Here is a 22,681-nt window from a genome sequence, read left to right on the forward strand (position 1 = left end):
TACCTGACTACAAGGGTCAAGTCCAGTCTTATCATTCCAGGCCATGTAGCTCAACCAGCTAGATATATAAATCCATATTATGGAAACTTTACACTTTGAACAAGGAAGAAGGAAAGTATTTTTCCAAGAACTAAATAACCGGACCATCAACTCAACTGAAATTATATACAAGCCAGATCTGTTGACAGTTAGGGATAGGAACAGGTTTGGAACAAAGGTTCATTCTTTCCTCATTGATATGGATTAGGTTATTTGCATCTTCGTCAGAGTAGTGGTTGTTCGTCAATTGCTGATATGGGTGGGTGCAGCAAATCAAGAGAACAGATTCATGTGGAGATAAAAGGTCACTTTTTAAATTGAAATACCTGCTGAAAATGTGAGAACATATACGTGGTGCTGGGTTGCAGCTTTCATTCTCACATAATTGGTAAGAATAAACGAAAATGGATTTTAAAAAAATGCCACACTTCATTGCATTCATCAGAAGTGCAATAAAGCAATGACTCTTGCACTAGTTGATGGCTTGCAACCGTTTACACTCTTGGTATGACCAGTCAAGATTCATAAAATATAAAACATGTACACGGGACAGCAAACGCATTTATTGAAGAGGCACAATTCTGTTTCCCCATATCCATTTCTTTCCTTGAATCATTTAACCACACAAAGATAATGTAACATTATCCTAGTGTGTAACCCACTCTTCCAGGAATTGAATCAGTTGGTCTTTTTCCTAATTTCTCATGTTGGAAGTTCAGGTCAAAGCCTCAGTCTTGAAAGTTAGTCACCCCAACAACCAAAGTACGAGTTCTTGATTCACTTTATTTAACCAGTGATTCAAATAGTCATGGTCCTTTTTTGCGTTAAATTAACTTTAAAAAAAAACAACTGCATATACAGATATACCTGTATTGAGTAATATAAATATATTACTCTTAATATAATTCAACTTCAGAACCACAACTGTGCTGAAATTTTGGAAGGAAAAACAAAAATAACTCTTAAAGGTCTGTTGGGGCTGTATGGTTCATGTGCACCAGTATTATAACTTTTATATCTTCCCTTCATTATCCAGAACAGTCAACCTGCACATGTTGAGTGTTGGTACATTCACTTTCACTGATAAGCATGAGAAAACGGGTACAATATTAAGAATACAAATAATACACATAATAATTTAGTTAACTTAACAATACTCCTCCTTCGGCTAGTGACCTATTTTTTTTACAAAGGAAAGAACAAAAAAAAAACAGCTCAGGTATGGAGTATGCACGAGTACTGCAAACGAGGAACATCTAGACATGCTTTCAATAAAATAAAAATATATCTCGGTCTTTGGATAGCAACGCAAGAAGTGTCAATTTTTCACCCCCAAAAAAAGACAGTCTTTATTGCAGCGCATGAAAATAGAAAAAGTAATTTGCTGCCTTCTCAATAGTCCTTCAGCCAATGTGCATGAGTGCCTCATGTCTCCCCATCATCTTGGCTCCGTTAAAATGTTTGGATGTTACTTGGACTCTGCCAGCACGTGGATTAGGAGTTCATAGGTGAACAGGACAATGGCCGTGTTTGGGATCTGTCTAATGAGCTGTGGAACGAGTCCTCTGTAAAAAGCCGGATAGCCCTCCTCCACAGCTATTAATCTTCCCGTCTGGAAGAAATACTTGTATTTGCTTCCTTCCTCACGCAGTCTTGTCCGGATAACCTCTGTGAAGGACACAACAGAAGTGTAAGAAAATACATCTACCCACATTCAGTATTATAAATACATACAAACAAGTCATTAAGCAGATGGTTTTATCCAAAGTAAATTTATTCAGATTTGTGTTTAAAGGTCCCATGGCATGCATCTTTATGAATGCTTTTATACAGGTGTTAGTGGGCCCCTAATACACTACTTGAAGACGATCAAGAAATTCAGCCTTGGTGCAGAATTAAAGCCACTGCAAACCAAATCAATCTGAAGTAGAATGAACCGCGACATGGAGGAGAAAGCGATTGTTGCCTGCAATTGTTGACTCGCGATTGTCTACTGCCGAGCCCCGCCTCACGGCGGTGGTGCCTCGCGGCGGTGGTGCCTCGCGGCGGTGGTGCCTCGGCAGCGGGCAGCGAGACTCGGGCGGGAGACAATCGCAGGCAACAATCCCTTTCTCCTCCATGTCGCGGTTCATGTACTTCAGGGAGTCAAAGCCAAAGTTCTTTTCCCCCAATTCCTTCTCAACCATGGCTGAGATAACCCCTACTACGAGTCTTGTTGTGGAAATACCAGAGACGTCAGAGAAACCGACGTGTTATGCGCCATAACACCAACAGCAGAACGGTTATCCAAATAACAAAATCCAAATAACAAAGAAGTGTACAAATTCTGTGGGCGGGCAAAGCAGAGAAAGGGGAGGTTACATGTCCCCTCATGAATACATACAGGGAATATTCCAAATCGGCGCATCTGAGCTTTCTTTTTTCAAAGGCAGAGCAGGATACCTAGTGCTCGTTTTACACCTCGTTTACAACACCATTTCTAGCTACTGGGGGACCATAGGTGGGCTAGGGGAATTCATATTAATGTTAGAAAACCTCATAAAGTAAAATGTTCATGCCATGGGACCTTTAAGTAACTGGTAGGGGTAAGGTATTAGGTTTAAAGGTGCAGGCATTGGGGATCGAAACCCAGTACCTTTTGGCTGGGAGTCTGGCACCAACGCCACAACATGATTCTACCCTCATGCATACTTAAAGCTAGGGTGGGCAATATTAAGAAACCAGCCAGACGAAATAAGAAGCTGGGTAGGAAGACAGACAGGTAGGCCATCCATTCATTTGGGCTGAATTAAATGATGGGCGGGCTTATTACAGGCCTGCAACAGCCTCAGACTCCATCTTTTTTTCACCTTTTTTACTTTGGATGTATAGATAATGGAAAGATATGTCAAAAAAGCCTTCTAGAATAAAAGGCCTCCCCTAACTTTACAAAACACCAACGTCTTCGTTAACCACAATATTCATTCTGAGGAAATATATGTTTTTAGACGAGCTGGATGTGGAACCGTTCATTAAATGCTTACCGTGTGGATAAGCTATGCAGGACGCACAGCCCTTTGAAAACGCTGCGGCCAGCATCAGGCCCAGGAAGTCCGACGCTACCTTCTCAGAGCTGCCGTTTGGCGAGTTATAGCGGCCCTCGGCGAGGCGCTTCTTCAGCGTCTCGTAGATGAGGAAGCAGATCATGGTCTCTGAGATGCCAGCATAGGAAGCGGTGAGGCCGCGGTAGAAGCCCCTCATGCCTTCTGTTCTGTAAACGTAGCGGGCAACCTGCAGTGCGTTCATCTTCTTCTCCCCTCGGGCCCTGGAAGGTAAAGAGCGTAATGAGCATTAGCCTCTTTATATTTACCCTTAATGCTATTTAATACTTTGTCTCTTTTAGAAGACACTTTTATCCAGCATGACTTGTAGCAAATTAAGGGTTTGACATTTTGCTCAAGGATGGTCTGTAGCTAGACTGCAGACATTAGGGATCTAACCTAGTGCGTTTCAGCGGAGTCCAAAACCCTAGCCACTACGCAATCGGGACCCCTAAACCTACATGTTTGTCTGCATGTCTATAGGGCTGTTGGGTTCAAGAAACGACCCCCGCGGTAATCTGAGGTGGCTCAGGGCAGCAATATGAGAAAATACCGCAATGTATAAGACATCTAGCCCAAGCCCTTATGTTGCTGAATCATCCGGGTTACATATAAATATATAGGGATTTTCAAGGGTTGCTGCCATTAGTCGACGTAAGCGCATAAATCAACGCAGACAATGAGTTAATGTCAATATTTTTTACCTGCTGATAATTATAGGCCTGAATGCATCTTAATCATTTGTAAAACGGTTAAAATCCCACATTAAACCCACTAGATAGCGCTTCAAAAAGCAAAGCAACACACTATTCCGGTCGAAGGACCACCATAAAGGAAAAGGCACTGCATATTCTTCTATCAATTTTGCTGCACTGGTGCCAACTATTCATTTGGGCAGGCATTTTGTTTTTCGAATGAGGCTCAGTTGATACTACTGCCCTGTACTCTGTAGTGTAAATATGGGATCTTCTCTGAGCACAGTGCAGTGCGTCAGCACAGGGTATTTATGGACAGCGGTCACATGCTCAGCTCCCACGCGGCTGAAGCCAAGGACAGTGTCAGGAGGACAGAGATTACATTACAAGAGGGAAGCAAACACGTTAAAAAGACCCCTAAAATAACCACTGTCGTTTAAAAGCCAAACACGCACCCGGGAACATGCATAGCGTTTAGCTGAAACCTGACTTACTTTTTCTCCAGCTGCATTCTTGTCTTTACCATCCAGATGGGGTTCATCATAGAGTTGGTCACAAAGGCTGTGGACCAAAGTTAAAAGATACACTTCATATTAATAAAGCGCTTAACATAGTGCCTGTAAGACTGTTTAAACTATCATGACTATATATAGTCATTTTCCAGAGAAAGCGCCAACATTGACATGCTGAACTAAGTCCGAAAAAAGTCCGAATTTTCCTCAGTTTTTCAGTGACAATAATTAAGTGTTGTGGTTTCTTTCAGAAGTGAATTGCATTCAGTTTACCTGCAAAACCAGCTGCGCTCATGTGTACAGGTCCACTATTGGGTGCAAACACGCCATTCAACGACTCTTTGGACTTTGAGTACGCAGCAAAGTAGATGGCTCTGGAATATACCGAAAAATAAAGTTTGACATTAGCTGACGCCTAACTTTCATACAAAGAGTGATGCACTGAGCAATAGGACCGGTCAGTGTCTGCCATCCATGATACTTTAAAAAGGCAACTCTAATGACAGTGTGGGTTTGCAGCACTCTGATGTAAAACTCACATATGCACTGCTGCTTGTCTCTGTGTGTGTGTGTGTGTGTGTGTGTGTGTGTGTGTGTGTGTGTGTGTGTGTGTGTGTGTGTGTGTGTGTGTGTGTGTGTGTCTTTGACAGAGTGTACTGGGAACCGACTGTTCAACAAGCTTAGCATGCTCGCTATCCCCACGGTGCTTCTGGAACAGCCCAACAAAGTAGTCAGAATAGGCTGAATAAGCACCAGAGATATGCATGGGGTTAGGTGGCAGTTGGGCAGGATCGGGAACTTACTCAAAGCTATTCATTAATTAATGTTCTGCATTCCTGTTTAAAATTCAACCTGGAAATTTTAGCTATATACAATTTGATGGTATTGCCACAGTGCTCTACAGCTGTTAATCATTATAGCCATGTCCAAGGATGGTATTAAATGTTTGTCTACTCAGATCTAGCAGTGTATGGTTATCACTGTTGAACATTATATCCATGGTCCGAGTAGAGACACAGCCGATGAGGAAATGTAGCTATTGGCAGTTGTTAATGCTTGTTAACAATCCAAAGGTCAGCATTTCTCAAAGATGGACATCAAACCTTTACTTAAATAAAGGCAAACAAAAAAAATACTGGGTGTCCAGAACGAGAAGCGTCAGAAGCGAAAATTTTGACAGGATGCTTTAAAGAATGTTGGCGATAGCAAATCGATAAGTTTCTTTTATGACCAATGCATTTTTTAGATGCAGAAAAGCGAAAGCGACGCCAATGATCAATGTGCTTATGTGGTCTAGATCCAGATATCCCTGATGAAATGTAAATGCAGCCGCAGATATCACTGTACCTTGAGGGGGCTACACCAACTAGGTTGGGCCCCAGGCCCCGGAACAGCGACCGTGGACCCTCCTTTTCCAGAATTGACCTGGAATGATAAAGTAACAGACATGTAACATAGGCAGGAAATTCCCAGTTAATCATTGGTAAGAACGGTTGTTCCATCATAAATGCATGAAAACATCTGGTGATAGAGAAACTCATTCCTCTAGCCACAGGTCAGGTGAAATCTCGTCTTCTGTGGCCACCTGACAAGCCCCATGGCTGACATTACTTCATTTTTCTGCGTACAGTAAGTGACCTTTACTCCCCAGGAACACAAACAGTCCTGCCAGAACGCGGTGAAAGGGCAGGTTAAAGTTAGATTGTGATAAAACAGAATCACATCAACCATTCCAGAAAATGGATAACAGAAGAGTGACTTAGCCTTCTGTTTAATGTTTTTCAATGTGTTTATCTCAAACCCACCCCTTTGCTGGATGGTTGCTGACCCTCTTGTTTGGGAATTCCAAAACTAGACTTGCTCCTTGTTGTTGGTTTCACAATAGGCTTTTAGACAACAATACATTTCACCTCTCCAAACCAAGTTCCTAGAGAAACTAACGGGTTAACGATCACTTGACTGCCTTCCTTGGTTTCAATGATGTGGTACTTAAAACACATTTAATGAACACAGGACCAACACCTTAATGGTTTGATTAAGGATGAGGTTTGTCCCACACTGGCAGCCAGAGTAGGTTGTGTTCGGACTTTAAGTGAATCGAGGGCTCGAGGAATGTTTGTTCACCAGTGATTTGACTAAATTGACACGACTTGTCTCTCTTGAGATTTAACAAAACAAAATGAGTCAAAGTGGGGTATCGGTGTTCCTCAAAATGCAAACATGAAGAAAGGGAGCAAGCTGATTTTATTAAATTAATTTGGTTTGTTAAAAACTAGACTAGTCTACTACAGAGCCATGAAGTAGGCCCTTTAAGTTATTGACTATTTTTATTGCATGACACGCCCTGTATTAGCTTGATCCTACTCTTTTTGCTTAATGGCGGATTAATCCTTGCAGATGGTTATAATGTAAACAATAACACCACTTATTTATGTTTTGTTATTTATTATGTTTTGTTATTTAAATTTTCATTATTAAGTCAACAATAGGTCTACTTTAACTTAGCACTTCATCTCATCCTGTTATCCAAAACCGGTCAGCAGAACTGGCCAAGCAAGGAATTATTTCAAAGTTACGTAGGTTGGTTTTTGGAATAACAATGCAAAAAACTAACAATGCATATGCAATGCAGTGATCGCTTATCACAGCCATTAGAAACTAACTGAATATCTGATTTTAGGGCTCTCGAGAGGAACAAAACTCAAAGCAGGCAAGCCGTAAGTAAGTCAAGTCCCACAGCTGGAAGTTCAAGTCTCCGACACAATTCACACATATTAAATATTTGAATGTTAATTATTGTTAATTGTGACTACCTGTACATTTGACAGCCCTTAGCCCCACTTCAAAATACACATGCAAAAATGTGCCTTCAGACATTTAAAATATGCACTAAAAGCTGTACAGCAGACACAAAATCCTAATTCCAACTAAACCGGTTCCCACTTGAGTCTTGCCTGTGTAACAAAAACAACAAACAAAGACACCGTCCTCCTCCCCCTGGGAGACTTCTGGCAGTTCTTGTGGCGTGCCGGGCCATGGAGACTTTCCAGACCTGGGCTTATGCAAATGTTTGAATTCAAATTGGTGCCACACGTCTCTTTTATTTCCATCTTGGGGTTTTAAAGTAAACAGAAGACAAGTTCAGACAGCCACCAGAATACTAACATGTCCCATCACATCTGGAGAGGAACAAGAAGCTGCACTTCCAGGGCAACACACAAATTCGCACCTTTCTGTGACCAAGAAGCCACATAAACTAGACCCAGTTAAGAGCTAATAATTAGGCTGTTCCTAGCACAACAACTCTGACATAACAACTAGGTGCAGCAGCTGTGGGGAAGAGCGGAAAATGCATGACTCCCCAGTCGCCTAGTGAGAAAATACAAAGCATCACCTTGAAGATAGGCGTGTGTAGACTGTGGTATCTATGAGGCACTGTTAAAACAACAACAACAACAACAACAACAGCAGAAGATGCAGCAGCAGTGGGAACGTACCGCAGAACCTGCAGGAGTCCCGGTGTGACCGTCCCCGGACGGATCACCCCGGTGCCGCTGAGCGAGCCCATCTGCACCTGGAAGACGGGGCGCAGGGCCAGACCTGAGGACTGGAGACGTGTCTTCAGCACCTCCAGGGGACAGGTCACGATGGCTCCTACGGTACCACTACATCTAAAAGGAGAGAGGACAAATCATACTAATTAAAGATATGTCATAAGGATGAGCACTTGTTAAAACAAACGATAGACACAGACAGGTAGATGTTTAGGTGTTTACCTAAAAGACACACCTAAAAGACAGGTGTTTACCGTGATCTTAAATACAGGAAACTACTTCAAATCGGATTCATCCTTTCAAAAGTAGAGGCAACCTCAGTTGCATTACATAATCACAAAACATAAAAGGGTGTTGTTGTTTTTTTAATTACACAATGACAAAACATGACAGGGTGTTTATTGGTCATGGAAGATTACACCAGGACAACAATGACATACTGACTGAGCTCAAGCACCTCCCTTGAACTTGAGATTAATTACCTCAAACCTTAGGCCACCCTGCAACATTGTCAACAACATGCTTAAAAGTTCAGAATTAAGCGAAAATACGATCAATTAGAGAAACCTGATTCAGGTTATGTGCCAGAGATTTAGCCAAAACAACCCCAAGGCTCCATAACAACAATAGGGGCTGGCACCTAGTACCAAAAAAACACATTGCTAATGGAGACATCCTGTACTGCTTGAACTTTCTCTTTCGAAAGCACAGGAAACAGACTGAGGCTGAACTTAAAATAGTGAAGAGTTCAAGATTCTGGCTGTACATTTACACTAAATAAGTCTAGGGCAGGCTTTAGAAATAGAAAGGATACAAGTCAACGTGCATGCATTATTTGTTAACAAAGTCATTCAAAGATGTCACACAGCCTCAGGTGCCTGTTTGAAAAATAGTTTAAAATGTTTGTTTATAAGTTTAATAAAAAATGTAGCTAGTGAATCACAGCGACAATAATAATAACAGATAAAGACCTCGATTTCCTTCAAGGAAATCATTATTAATTTCCAACCGTTATCTTTATCTCTAAGAAGGGAGAACATTAGAACCGACAACATCATTTTAAGAGACCATTTAATACACATTTAAATATATCTAAAAGGGCAGTGTATGGCGTGATATTAGTATGGTCTCTTATGTTTAAAGCTCGCGAGGATTGACGCAACACATGTCTCTAGTTGGGTTATGTAAGACCAAGGGCATCTTGCTAAGGTCGGCTTCATGACTGCGGCACCACTACTGTACTGTGTGCAGAGCCCCTTGAAGGGCAATACGAATGTGTCGTTTGTAAGCACTGCCTTGACACCAATGTACAGCACTATCTAGCTTCAGACTAGCTTCACATAACTAGTATGAGTGCCAGTATATAACATTAACGTTCAGTATTCGACGTAACCGCTGCTGGTGACGTGGTTGGTGAAACCAAGCACTTCCCGGTGCACTTTAGAGATACATAGAATACATGTTATAATGCACATGGTAATATAAGCCATGTGTTTCTCTTGTTTAAACGCGGACCTCAAAAGCTAGAACAACGTTGCAACTGGCAAGTAGCATAATAGGACAGGAATTACTTGAATAGTCTGGAATTAGACAGGACCATCCCAGGACGTAGACAGCGACCATTGCTTGAAACATGCATTTATCGCATGAGGAAGCTAGCAGGCGATAGCTAAGCTCCTTCGTTATTAGTCATTCATATAGTATTATAAAATCGGACGCTTACTTGACACAAAAATACACATTATATAGAACGCGGAAGAATAATGTATTACCATTATCACAAAAAAGTAACGTTCGATACCCAAAATACCTCACAAAGTGACGAAGTAACGTTAGCCGCTACAACAACCTACCGCAATTCAAAAGAAAACACGTTTAAACCTTCAACTTACCCCCCAGCGAAGAGATGTAATAAAGTGTCTTTCTGTGCCATTTTTCTTTTTTTTCAGATTGACACCATATTCCTTTTTTTTTTCAGAAAGTGTATAAAAACAGAAGCGAAGATAACTCGGGTCGGTGACTCTTGCGAGCTCGTCCTTCCGGCCGGCTTTCTGGGGCTGACAGCGGCGGCTGAACCGGCTGGCCTAAAGACTGGCAGTGACGTCAGGGGGCCGGTGGGGGTGTTGGCCGTGACGTAGGCCGGTGTTGGGCAATTGTCATCCACACCGGTCACCGGTACACCGTTGCATAAACACGCACATCAAACATGCACGATCATAAAACATAAAAAACAACAAAAGGCCAAACGTGCTTTGGAATGGTTCTAGAAATTCGTTTAGTCTAGTTCTGTTTATAATAAATGAGGTAGTACGTTCAATTTAAGACCTAAACTTTTTTACATCTCCAATATTTCAAATACAATTTTCTCTTAAACTAAGACGTTTGGGATTGGCTGTGTATAATTGTTTAGAATATTTAATGCTACACTATATTATCACTAGATTTGTTTATTAAATCATTTGATTAATCCATGAATTGTATTATTCAGTATTTAAATTAATAGTATTTTTTTATCAAGCTGGCTATGTTTCCATGTATTAGTATACAAAACATCTCATTGGGTAGATAAAGGGACTGATATTGCACCAAACGATATATGTTTACAGTACACTACTACTTGTAGTAGTGTACTGTACTTGTACTGTTGTTTTTGGAATCCAATCATATGACAACGGAGATCTGGCAGCCATTTGAAGCACGAGATGTTTGGAAGTGCCATGCATACGTTCTCAAAAGCAAACGTAACTGAAACTCAAAGGGAACTATAAACCCATGCAACGAATCAAAGTATTTGGCGGCCCCCCTAGAATGTTTTTCGGGGGACGCCCTTGGAGAAGCACGTTGTAGGGGGGACTGTAGGGCACCTCTTTCTATTTCTCCAAGATTTCTTCCCACCATTACAAAGTCACTTCATCGTGTTTTCGCATTTGAAAGGCCATCTTAGAAGGCACTTCGTGAGGTTTTTTTTTCATCAGAAAGGAATGCAGGAAACCTCGTGTTTATCACTTTGAATGTGCCCCCATGTGGCACCATATCACGTTTCCTGTGTTGGTTCTTCATAGACTACAGAGAGTTAATATTGAAATAATCTTTAATGTTGTTTTATTTGCTATAATCTTACAGCCGTAGCATGTTCCTGCAATATGCTACCGGAGGCTGCAGTTTTAGGACCAAATACTTTTTTTAAGTGACGCTGCCTTCGAGACATGAGTTTATATTTCCTTTGATGGCGATTGAATCGACCTAAACTTAGTTTGCAACGCCAACATAGGACAACTTCACTTGCCTTCAACGGCTTGTTAAGGCGGAACAAACTAAACAACAAGGGTCCTGAAATTGCAGCCTCGGGTATTGCAGGAACATACAAAGGTTTAGATGGCGTGACTAGAAGCCACCTAGTGGCCATATGGACACTTTGTTGTTAGTAAATAATGTCCGTGCGAGGTATATTGTAGGCGATGCCTGGCCGGTGGCAGAAAGCACCGTGTGTTGACAGGTACGTCCCTGGGCGGTGGTAGTAAAATACAAATCTGAGCACGATATTTCCTCTGTAGCTGGCAAACCAGCAAAACTATTTTTAAAGGTATGTCGGCACAAGACAGGCAGGGAAACATTGGAAGCTACCAAGCCTTGCCCCGCCATGGCAATTCTTCAAAGCACGGTGAGAAGAACATTGTCAGGTGCAATCTGTTATATATATATATATATATATATATATATATATATATATATATATATATATATATATATATATACATATATATTTGCTATTTTATTTGATTGAATAGAATATACATGTTATGAATTGCATAATAATACTAGTAATAACTTTAAATATGAATGGTTTCTTCTCCACATAGTGGGCAACACCATATAAGGGTTTATGAATTTGTAGATAAGTAAAAAACTGCAAACATGGCCTCTATGCCATTTCGAAACACTTTACCTGGGTAAATTAAAACCTGTAGGTGTGGCTTATTTACGAGTCCGCCCATGATCCGTGTTCGAGAGATGCTTCATGAACCACCTCCAGAACGCAAGCTCGTTTACCTTGTGTCACAGAATAAACCACATGTTGAACATTTACCACTCTCCCGAGTCATAACTAGCCCGAAACGACGATACCACAAAGGATCCAATTTGTTTTTCATCAATGTCCCAAACAGTTAACCATATTTTTGTAAAACCCCTTTTTACTGGATATAGGTCTTCAAACATAACCCCTTCTCAGGCTTGAACGTTCAATAAATAAGATAGGCCTAAGGGAGAAGTGTCCAACCTCATTTGTTTATAATGAAAACCAGGAGATCTGGTAAAGAAAATCTCATTGTTAAAGTATATCATTGTTAAAAGATCATATATATATACCAAAATATTAGTTGCTGCATGTGAAATAACATTACATTTACATTTTCGGCCTTTGGCAAACACTTTTATCCAAGGTGTGTGTGTGTGGCCAAATACGTTTTTAATATTGGTGTAGTTTCTCCATTTGTGTTGTATATATGGCTGTGTTTAGAATATTATGCACCAAACACAATACAAAATATATATAAAAAGAAAAATAACCATCTCTCAGACATATTACCCTACATCCCGAGACCTTCCCGTTAATTTTTCTTTAACAAATAGCAAAAATTTGAGGATTCCAGGAAAAACTACTTTGGGTGAGGCAATATTTAGGATTGAGAGAAGCCAGCAGACCCAGGGGTCATGTTAGAAGCCCAATAGCTCAGCAATAAAAGGCTATCAAAATATGGTAAAGATGAGAAAATCTCTAGACATCTAGTTTTCGAACTGCAGCAATAAATAGTACATTTTGTTGTTGGGGGTTACAGGGTTAGACAGTGATTGTATTACCCAGATTGGAACAGGGGGTTTGGGATTAATAATCTTATTAGAGTACTGATTCAACATCAATCCAACTATATTCAAGCACTTTTGAGAAATACGCCTACTCAGACATTTGATTAGTTCATTCAAGTTTGTGGGGTTTCCCAATTCCAACGAACACAAGATAACTTCTAGGTCACTCCATCCGCTGACTGAAAGACAATGAATTAATTCATATTGTACATTCATTCTGAATACTTTCTTGTAAAATATAGCTTTATTAAGTGTTCTAAGAAATTGGCCACAAATAATCTTTAATATAGTGACAAAGCTAAACTAATAACATGCTTGAAAATCTTTTTAACTACGAAAATATGTACCCGACAGGCCGTCCAGACCATGCACCAGACGCAACAAACATAAAACTACATTGTCGTAAAGACAATAAGAGCTTGTGTTATATCTCTGTGTATTCCTTTAGTGGCACAGTTGGTGCGTGAGCTTTAGAAGATTAAATTGCTTGTCTTTGTTAGAGTAGCATGGGAAATGAATTCTGTCAAAGGAAAAGCAATAGGGAAATTAATACGGAAAACTACTAACCATAAAATAATTATCTAAACGTCTAATTAGTTGATCGATTTAAAAACACTATCACGGCTGTTAAAAGGAGTTTAATAATGGATTTGTAAATCCCAACAATAAATGTATTCTTTGAGGTTCCATTTAATGCTCCATTAAAAAGGGTCTTTGATAATTTTTTAATGTGTTCTTATTTAAAACAGTTTTTAAAAGGGTAAATTAAATATTCATGAATTCTTTGTGGTACAATTTGTCCTCCATAAATACGAGTCCACATCCAGCACTAAGCTAAAATGAAAAGAAACAAAAAGACATCTGCACATTAGAAAAAAGATTACACATTGGAAATATCCATTGCATGTCACATGTTGGCAATTTGACCACAATTGCTTGTCATTGATGCAGCATATCATAGCTGTTTCTGTGCCTAAATATTATAATGCCTGAACCATATGCAGCTTTTGGAGGTTGTTAAAAGGCATTATGCCATTCCATGTTTGAACATGGCTCCCAAACCAATCCATCCCCTTTAAAATCCCAACACCAAAAAAAAATGAACAGAGGCATAAAGTGACAGAAAGACAGGAGACGAATTTGAGAAATTCTCTTGCAGGTGCATGCTACACACAAGTCACAGTGACATAGAATCATAAAAGATTTCTGGTCATGATGCCCATGCCCCAGTCAGATTCCCTAATGGTAAACAAACAGGCACTTCCATATTGCAGAGAAACCTGATGGTGAAGAGTGCAAAGAGAAAAGAGAATCTGGAGTTTGGGTGACCGCTGAATGAAGTTTACCATAGCAGTACTCGCAAATGCTACACAATGGCGCATCAAAAGCCCTACTGTAGACTGTATACCAAGTCGGTTGATCAACAGCACCTCTCCGGCAAATCCTATTAGTTTGTTTAAAAACGCAAGTCTTCTAAAAGCCAACTTATTGAGGGTACTTTTAATATCAATGAGGTGGTGTCCATGTAAGATAATGCTGCCATCTTGTGGCCAGACACTAAGAGCACATCACTCCCACCTCCAAATCGAAAACGCTATTAAATTTCATCAGCTCGTTTGCACACAAAATGTGTGACGCATCCATCTTTAAAAACCCATGGGGTAAATTCATAATTCCTAGATTCCCAAGAGGTCTGGCGGTTACAGCAGAGGTACCAATGAGTCATCCCACCTCACCGTCACAACTGAAAGAGGTGCATTATTGACAGTGAGTGTTCACAGGCGTCCGGGAACCCAGCATCTGCATAGTGTTCAGTGAGTCCTGATGTCCGACTTTAGTGAATTTTAAGAAGACAGTGCAAAAGCCCAAGAGTACAAAGCCCAAGAGCAATGCAGGTCTTGTCATCTGAGCACTTGTCAAACATGAAAAGCAGTGCTATTGACTGAGGTTCGATTTTGTGTGAGCGGAGTGGGTTGGGGGGGAACCAAAAAACAAAAAGGATGATTAGATATAATCTGTAGTAGTGTGGTAAAGTAGGTTGAAACCAAATGGGATCCCAGAGAGATGCAAGGAAGGGGAGGAGTGTGTGATAATGTGTATGCCGTGATTGTCAGCCATTGGTCATTGGTAGAGAAGGTAGTTTTTGAGGGACGCTGGAAGCGGTAAGCCCTGGATCTCGCTCAGGCGATCCTTCCCCAGTGCCACCCTGATGGAGCACCTGCACAGGTCCATCAGAGGGAGAGGCTCCGCTGCAGACAGGAAGGAGGGTACAGGTTAGCGATTGTTACACCCACACCCTTGCAAATGGTTTTATTATGGAATAGATGGGTTTCTAATAAGCACGTTTTGTGTTGATGTACAAGTAAGAAGGTCTCTAATCATACTGGAAATAATAATCCAGCCTTGAGTTTTGCTTAAAGTTCCCTCAACTGAATTTACACATTGAAGCTCTAATTTGGGTAGTGGGAAAAAAGGCCCACACATATTTTGAAAGTGATGTGTAAAGATTTCCCATTACCCAGATGGGACAGTTGTTTTCAGTGACTGAAAACAATGCTGGCACTTCTTGTGCACAATCGTTTTTCAGTCACATGATGGCATGATCGGCCAACTCAGTTTTAAGGGCGTACATTAGCAGTTAATGATCGGTGGCTCATCAATCGGCTCTTCGCTACTTTTACATTATTTTGTTAATAAATAATGCCAAACACTTTGAATAGGCCGAGTACCTAGAAATGATGCTCAGATTTTGCTTAAAGATTCCTATTCACTCAAAAGAGCACATGAGCCCTGGAGTTATAAGGGGTGTTGATTTAGTGCATCTTCGCACTGGTTTATTGAACGTCATAAACAACTTGCTTCAGCTCCTCTATGTGAACTGGAGACCTTAGTCATATGGAACAACAGCTGAAACAGGTCAAAATAATTCTTATAGAACAAAGCACTCACTGACATCGGATTGAAATATGCCAAATGAAATAAGTAGTTTAAGTACAATGTGTAGGTCTTGATGGCATCTAGCTCCCCCTTTCCAGCGACGTAGGAGAAGCTACGGTGGCCTGTACTGGCCTTTAAGGGGCCAGAAGTTAACTCCGAAATAGGGTCATCATCTAGACAGCATTGAGTAGTCAAGGGGAAGGTTCCTTCTTTATCGATTTATAATTTGTAATTAGTTACTTAATCTGTAAAACTATGTGTCATAGCTTAAAAGTAGGATAGGATCCTAGGATAGGATTTAAAATTAAAACTTACTGGGAAAACTGTCTAATTATGTCAGGGCTATCGGGACTTGTCAACCCACTTTATATAATCGTTGATTATGTGGCCTGACCAACTCAAGTCTAGCTGGAAAGTAGAAGCGTGTTGCCCTGTAATGAACCAGCGCTTCTGTAATATGGTAGCCCTCATTCATTAATATATACTTGCCACTCCAGGACCAAGTTTTACTTTGCCAGCCACTGGTAAAAGCAGTAACCAGCCACAATTGCATCCTGCACAGCGTAAATGTTCATCGACCTTGCCATGTTCTAATAAATGCAACTTTTTCACTTACGATCGAGCCCGTTGATGTACCGGATCCTGATTTCACAGTGGCCCCAAACGGCGCTCACCACGGGGTACAGCTTGCGGCCCTTGAGTCCACGGAAGGCCACCCCTAGGTACTGTCCGTCCACGACGTAGCCCAGAGTTCCCTCGTCCATGTCCAGGACCACCAGCAACGAGTCCGGTACGATGAAGGTGTCGTCGGGCTCCAGGAAGGCCGGGTAGGTCTTGCCCGGCCGGTTCTTCCCGTCGTGGTAGAGCTTGCTGCGGCACAGGTCCCAGCCCCACGACTCAGTGTTGCTGCCCACCAGGGCCGTGTAGCCCACCGAGTGGAGGGCGGCTTCGCCCGTTGCCACCCCCACCACGGCGTGGGTGCCGCGCTGCCGCATGGCCCAGCTGATCTCCCAGACGTGCAGTCCGCGCGTGTAACCCACGCGGGCCCGGATGGCGTCCGTGCTCTGCGCCACCGGGTGCCGGTGGAAAATCATCCGGTTGTCGTCCTTGACGAAGATGTTTAGTGAGCGGTCCTCGTCGTTCCACGAGTGCTGCGCCTGGACGTCGGAGCCCGACGGCGGCATGTCCAGCAGCAGGTCCAGGCGGGACGGTTTGGTGTGGTTCAGGGCCTGGAGCTCCAGCTTCAGGGGGCTGAACGCTGGATCCCGCATGTCAATGCTCTTGATTCCCCCGGGGACCTTCTGCCCCATGCTCAGAGTGGGCTCTGACCGCGGCCACTACTCCCCCCGTCTCCCCCCCCCTCCTTAGGTCAATCGGGGGAGAGCAAATCAGCTGCTGACCCCGTCCTCCACGGTGCAGCTCCAGACCCGGCAGGGCGTCTCCAGGGAACAGCGGGTCAAGGCCAGGGCAGTAGAGGGCTGGAGCTCACCTGCATAGATTTGCAAATGAGAAAAAGTGACGAAAATATTGGTTTGATCCAACAGACAAGCCTTTATGCCTCGTGCCCAACATCAGATCTAAACAGTTGGAAAATCACCATGGGTACAAGGGGCTCATTTAAAGTGGTGGCTGGTGCCATTGCTGAAGATGCTGGCTAATGTTGCCCAGGAACACCAGACAAAAGCGTTTCGTCAATTCGCTTTTTGACCTGCTCCAGTCTGTGGCATGTCAGGAGAAACAAATAACTGAATAAGTTTGTTTTGAACCACCTTTTAATCAAACGTATTAAGCAGCCACTACTACATTGATACAAGGTCAAAAGATGACGCCGGCCAGGAAAGACATCAAAACTGAAAGTGAAATATACAGCTTCATGGCACTACTGCTGTGGTGTATTAAAAATAATCACACATCTCGATAGTGGTTTCTTGACACAAGAAACTAAAGACACGATTACGGTATTATTCCCTGTCTGGAGGTTTATACCTGTCAAGGAGCCATGGCTGTGAGGCTGTTAGACCTCTAGAGCCATTGTTTCTACACAATCCCAAATTGCTGTTTATTTGGATGTCATGACATCGCTGGTGATTGCCACTGTTCCCGTGTTCTGTGGAGTCGTGTAGTTGGGACTTCATGACATTTAATACAGCTCTGAAGCAGTGGTGACAATAATTGATGCGTACGTTTATCAAATGTAGAACCGTCAGCTTGCGATGTCTCATCTTGCTTTTGTTCCAATTCTTCCATCATTAGTCATCAGTCTTCTGGGAATTTTGGAGTTTCTAACACAAGCTGACAAAATCGGACACGGTAGAAGGGTAGAATTTTTAACCTCCTGTCTCCATTGTTTTAACCCTAAGTTTGAAAAAAATCTGCTTAAGACCAAGTTATATAGGGTTGGCATTTGGTCATTAATAAAAAAAAAATAATAATCTGTTCAAAAGGAGTGGAAAATTATTTGAAGAAAATCTAAGATCGGTGGAGACAACTTCATAAACCCAATTTCACGAACTAACTAAAGAAGCCTTGTTCTTTGATGCCCAGCAGAGCACATGCCTCCATGCATATTGTATTGACAGCAAACTTTAAGAGAAAATAATATACCAGGCCTAAATGTACTTCACGGAAAGCAGACGCACTATAACGGTTTGGCATATACATTTCACTTTTCATACAGTAATCCTGAATCTGGCAGATAAAGCAAGAAATTTCCATAAATAGGAAGTAAAAAGGGGGAAACTCCAGCTATTTCCATTTTTTGGTTGTCTGGTCAGAGTGATTCGAGGAAAAGCAGTTACAAAACATCAGGCTCTAAAATATAAAACAAGGCCCCATCTTGTTCGCCACAGATTTTCTTTTAGTTTAAGAAAAAGACTGGTGCGTCCTGTTCGACAGCCCTCATCTCACAATAATGCACTGGTGCTACATATCCACATCAAAGACGAGTCCAACAGAACACTTGTTGTAGCCTTAGAGATCATGGCACACAAGGTCGACCATTAGGCAACCATGCACAACTTAATCTGAACACATGTACTGAATCACCCTCAACTTTATAAAAGGGGAAGTTCACATTAAAAACAAACCAGGTTCCCCGAATACATAATGCGTGTGATTGGTACCACCACAAGTAGTCGGTGCTGATCGGACAAGCCACAACCCTGGATGAGGTCACCACATATTATATCTAGGCCATTGTGCGTCAAGGAGAACCAGGCTGCTGAGAGGGCCACTCTAATTGAATTGTAGACAAGAGTTCATTGAGAAGTGTTTTGGCACTTTATGTAATGCAAGTAAACAACCATTTAAATGGGTCATGTATCTCCAGTGATAGCCAAACAGGAGGAGAGAAAAAGAGCAAACACGGGTGGCCAAATGCTGAATGTAAACAGTCTCTTCTTCAATGCCTGTCCGGCCGTCTGGGGGAGTGCAACATGTTAATTTAAGCATACCTTTTGCCAAGTGGTCCCCCTTAATTCCTCAATGTGGCAGATCGCCACCTTGAACCGAAACAATACAAGTAGTAACTCAAAACTAATAAGAGTATCAAAAACCGAAATACGATGTACAGGCCATTTACAACCATAGAAAACACAACATGGCCAAGAGGTAAATTTAGTGATCTCATTAATGTTTGTCATGATGTGTTTCAGCTTGCATCTGATATGTAGGATTATTCTGGATTCAGGTGCCCCTTGTGTTTCAAACTCATTTGAATTCAATAGGTTAGATTGTTTGAATATGCAGAGCCAAGGAAACGCTTGTCTCTTATTTAAAAGGCAAATTTGGACAATTTGGCTGTCTTATGACCTGGTGAGTCTATAGAGCTCATGCAGTTATTTCTATACGAGGAAATACTGAACCAAGGTCATACCTCACGCAGAATAACGATTGTAAGAAGCAGTAAAGCTATACGAAACATTCATATCGACATCAATATATTATATAGAAAAAGTATAACAAACGTATAAATCGACAAACAGGCTCTAAGACCAGGTATTTAGCCTACAAAGTAACATTTAAAACCCATACCCCTAAAAGAATAGGTATCCAGATAGTCTGAATACCTAATGAGGTACCGACATAGCCTACTGCATTCAATTTTCTTTAACGTAAGGCCTGTGTAGCACCTATATGCTGTCAGATACAACAGATAAGAGGCATATTTTGTATTCCTTGCTTAATCTAATGGTGAAGGACCTTCCCAGGATCATGTTCGACCATTAGTAGAGCGCAAAAAGCCTGCGGCAATTATGTTAATATCATATAATGTTACAATGTGTTTGAAACATGTTGTGTGTTTGCTTGTTTGGTACACAGGAAGCGAGGCACGTAATTATTATCTAGCACAATGCCGCAGCACTATAAACACTTTGTTCAACTGTGTGACAAGTCAACGATTGAAACAAAAACAACTTCTTACATTTCAAACGGATTCGCTTTATTGGGAAACTAAAGAGAAGAACATCGCAAAGCTCGAGGTTCTCCTGTCGTCGGTTCTTGTTCACAGTTGAAAAGGAGACAAACAAACGGTGAAAGGAAGCAATAGGCAAATAATCCACTTACCCTTATAACTATTTAAACGGTGGGACAATGATGGCAAATGAGACGAGGTACACGGCTTCGACTTCACGGTTTTAACCTTACGCCATGGTGGTTTGCCTCCTCACCGTAGCCCAACAGACTTACCTAATAATACCATTTTAGGTTGAACATGATTTGGGTGAAATTAATGATGGCTACTCTCGAGCTTCTCCCGCGTCACGTGGTAAAATAGCTCCCAGCTGCTGTTCTAGATTGGGTAGACTCGCGAGACCACGCCGATCTCGCGAGGTCCGATTTTCTTGCGTCTCGCGATGCCGTCTACCAAATGTCTGGGGAGTTCTAATTTGTAGGCCGCGGCCCAATTGTAGGTTTTGCTTAGGAAGGTTCCCTACTGAGTGAAATATCCCTAAATTATCAAAGGGGCAGCCATGATGAGAACTGTTTGATTAGGCTACTCGTAATGCTAAGGGAAGGTGCTTCAATGGTTCCTTTCTTATCATTTTTAGTTTAGAGTACACTTGAACACGAAATGAAAGGCGATAATGCCGTAGGCTACTATAAGTATTTGCCGCAGTAACATTTTTTTCAATCATACTAACTAAGTGGAATTCATGTTGATAAATATGAGTGGACATGAGTGAACCTGAGCGACCATAGTCAATTGTCTTAACTTTTTGGACTAGTAGGCCTATCCTTTTTGTTTCAATTCCTACCCTAGTAATAAAGTGATATTTGTCACGGGGTTGGCCACCTTTATATAGCCTTCATGCAACAACACGGTCATAAAGCAGGGGGCGAAGTATGCGCTCAGAGTAGGCCGAGTCCATCTTCGGGAAACTAGTGTCACCAGGCAAATGTCCATCACCGCTGCCGTCGCATCATAGCTTATCAGTGCAGCACCGTGGTTGTCTTTTCATAAATTCTTAGGATTTAGGAATCCTTCACATCTTTTCTTGACATCATGACGTTTACATCGAGGTCATGAGTAAGTGGTTAGGAAAGGACATAGGACGTTATCTTTTTATTATTTGACCGGAGCACTTTTTAATGTGATTTGAATGCGGGACACATTTGGTCACAACGAGTCAATTAATTAATTGGTTTGTAATATTTATATTGCACATCGATATTGAGTCACATTAATATGTATATTTTTAAAGAAAATTTGCTGACGTTTGAGCGTGAACAGCTGTCGCTACCTGCCTTCTTGCCATATTTTAAATTGGTTAGAGTTTATTGCTTTTTATTTTTTTAATTATTATGTACTTAAACTTGTATGATCGTCAAGAGAAATCACATACTTATTTTAATTGATATATCTAGAGGGAGGGAAAGGGAAAGAATAAAGAAGATAACATCCCTGCTCAACCGTCGTTTTCGACGGCCTGTCGCCATCTAGTGGGGATTCCTTTCATCCCTGGGTTTGGGGAGCATGGCAATATAGCATAACATGGCATCACTGACTAATATAGCCTTATTAAAACAATCATTTACTATGGAAATATAGAAGCCTTAATTATTAAGGCTAATGAGTGAAAGAGTTCTGTATTTAGCTTATATCAATCATACAACATTATACTTTAGGCCTACTTAATTGAGGCTAAATAGTCCTGCTTTCCCTAGTCGGCATTTTATGTTCAAGACCGGACGTTTATACGACCTTATCGGGTCAGCCGTCTGAAGGTAGTGTGGCTCATTTTACAGCCTTGGCGGGAACATAGCTTGACGACTTGAATTACCTGCCCTCAGCTCCGGTCTCTCTGTAAAGTCCCGTTTTGCCATGCAGCGATGCAATGTGCTGAGAACAGTGTTATGGCTGAGCCACTCACTCTTCTGTGGAGGATGGGCAGCGGGACACAGACATGCTTACCGCCTGCCTTTTAGAAAACATCTTTTCAGCAGGGTCGATAGGACGTCCCACCCTCCCTGGCTGGAGTGTTCTGCCTTAATTGAATGGAACATGTGCGGACAGAATCCCATAGTCAACTCAAAGCGTTGCACCCGCTCTCTTGCTCTCTCAAAATGTAATAGCAATTCAAACAGGCATGGGAAACAAAAATGTGTGTACAACTAGAATATAGCCTTCTAGGATAAAGAAATGTGTAACATTGCAATCTAATTGAATAATTAAATAGACAGAAATGCAATATTTATTCATAACGTCAAAATAGAACACTTTCAATAAGAATAATAAGTCAAACTTAGATCAAACTAATAGTGCATATATTTCAGCTTTCTTTAGACCGTTTCCCTTCAGGAATTTTTAATTTTATTTTTTCAGACTGCGGGGTGGCAACCTCTGATCAGGGGGGGCGTGCCCCCCCCTGACTACCGTGTGGCTACGCCCCTGGTTTTTGGACATTTTTTGACAGTATATGTCCCATTTATATATACACACAATTATATATACTGTGTATATAATAATATATTGCATTTTTATAGCGCTTTCTTGC

The 22,681-nt window shown here is 41.5% G+C and overlaps 2 protein-coding genes across 2 annotated transcripts; both read right to left on the reverse strand.

Moving 5' to 3' along the window:
* Window positions 1-580: 580 nt before the first annotated feature.
* On the reverse strand, window positions 581-9,927 carry slc25a33 (solute carrier family 25 member 33). The gene is made up of 7 exons (XM_079740864.1): window positions 9,773-9,927; window positions 7,824-7,997; window positions 5,674-5,751; window positions 4,600-4,700; window positions 4,309-4,375; window positions 3,063-3,343; window positions 581-1,707 (listed from the first exon to the last, which is right to left on the reverse strand). The coding sequence occupies exons 1-7, from the start codon at window positions 9,811-9,813 to the stop codon at window positions 1,508-1,510; spliced, it is 942 nt and encodes a 313-aa protein (XP_079596990.1). The 5' UTR covers window positions 9,814-9,927; the 3' UTR covers window positions 581-1,507.
* A 3,441-nt stretch (window positions 9,928-13,368) lies between these two features.
* spsb1 (splA/ryanodine receptor domain and SOCS box containing 1) lies at window positions 13,369-20,436 on the reverse strand. Its single transcript, XM_079741810.1, has 3 exons — window positions 20,250-20,436; window positions 16,300-17,172; window positions 13,369-14,995 (listed from the first exon to the last, which is right to left on the reverse strand). Exons 2-3 carry the CDS (start codon window positions 16,991-16,993, stop codon window positions 14,868-14,870), a joined length of 822 nt encoding a protein of 273 aa, XP_079597936.1. The 5' UTR covers window positions 16,994-17,172; window positions 20,250-20,436; the 3' UTR covers window positions 13,369-14,867.
* Window positions 20,437-22,681: the final 2,245 nt, after the last annotated feature.

This window comes from Pollachius pollachius, assembly GCF_949987615.1.
Source record: "Pollachius pollachius genome assembly, chromosome: 8".
NCBI classification, from domain to species: Eukaryota; Metazoa; Chordata; class Actinopteri; order Gadiformes; family Gadidae; genus Pollachius; species Pollachius pollachius.

Coding starts and splice junctions, on each gene's coding strand:
- spsb1 (XM_079741810.1), bottom strand. CDS start 16,993: ATGGGGCAGAAGGTCCCCGGGGGAATCAAGAGCATTGACATGCGGGAT. Junction 14,996..16,299: donor GTACATCAACGGGCTCGATC/GTAAGTGAAAAA, acceptor TCCTGTCTGCAG/CGGAGCCTCTCCCTCTGATG.
- slc25a33 (XM_079740864.1), bottom strand. CDS start 9,813: ATGGCACAGAAAGACACTTTATTACATCTCTTCGCTGGGGG. Junction 7,998..9,772: donor TTACATCTCTTCGCTGGGGG/GTAAGTTGAAGG, acceptor CTCTCCTTTTAG/ATGTAGTGGTACCGTAGGAG. Junction 5,752..7,823: donor GGACTCCTGCAGGTTCTGCG/GTACGTTCCCAC, acceptor TTATCATTCCAG/GTCAATTCTGGAAAAGGAGG.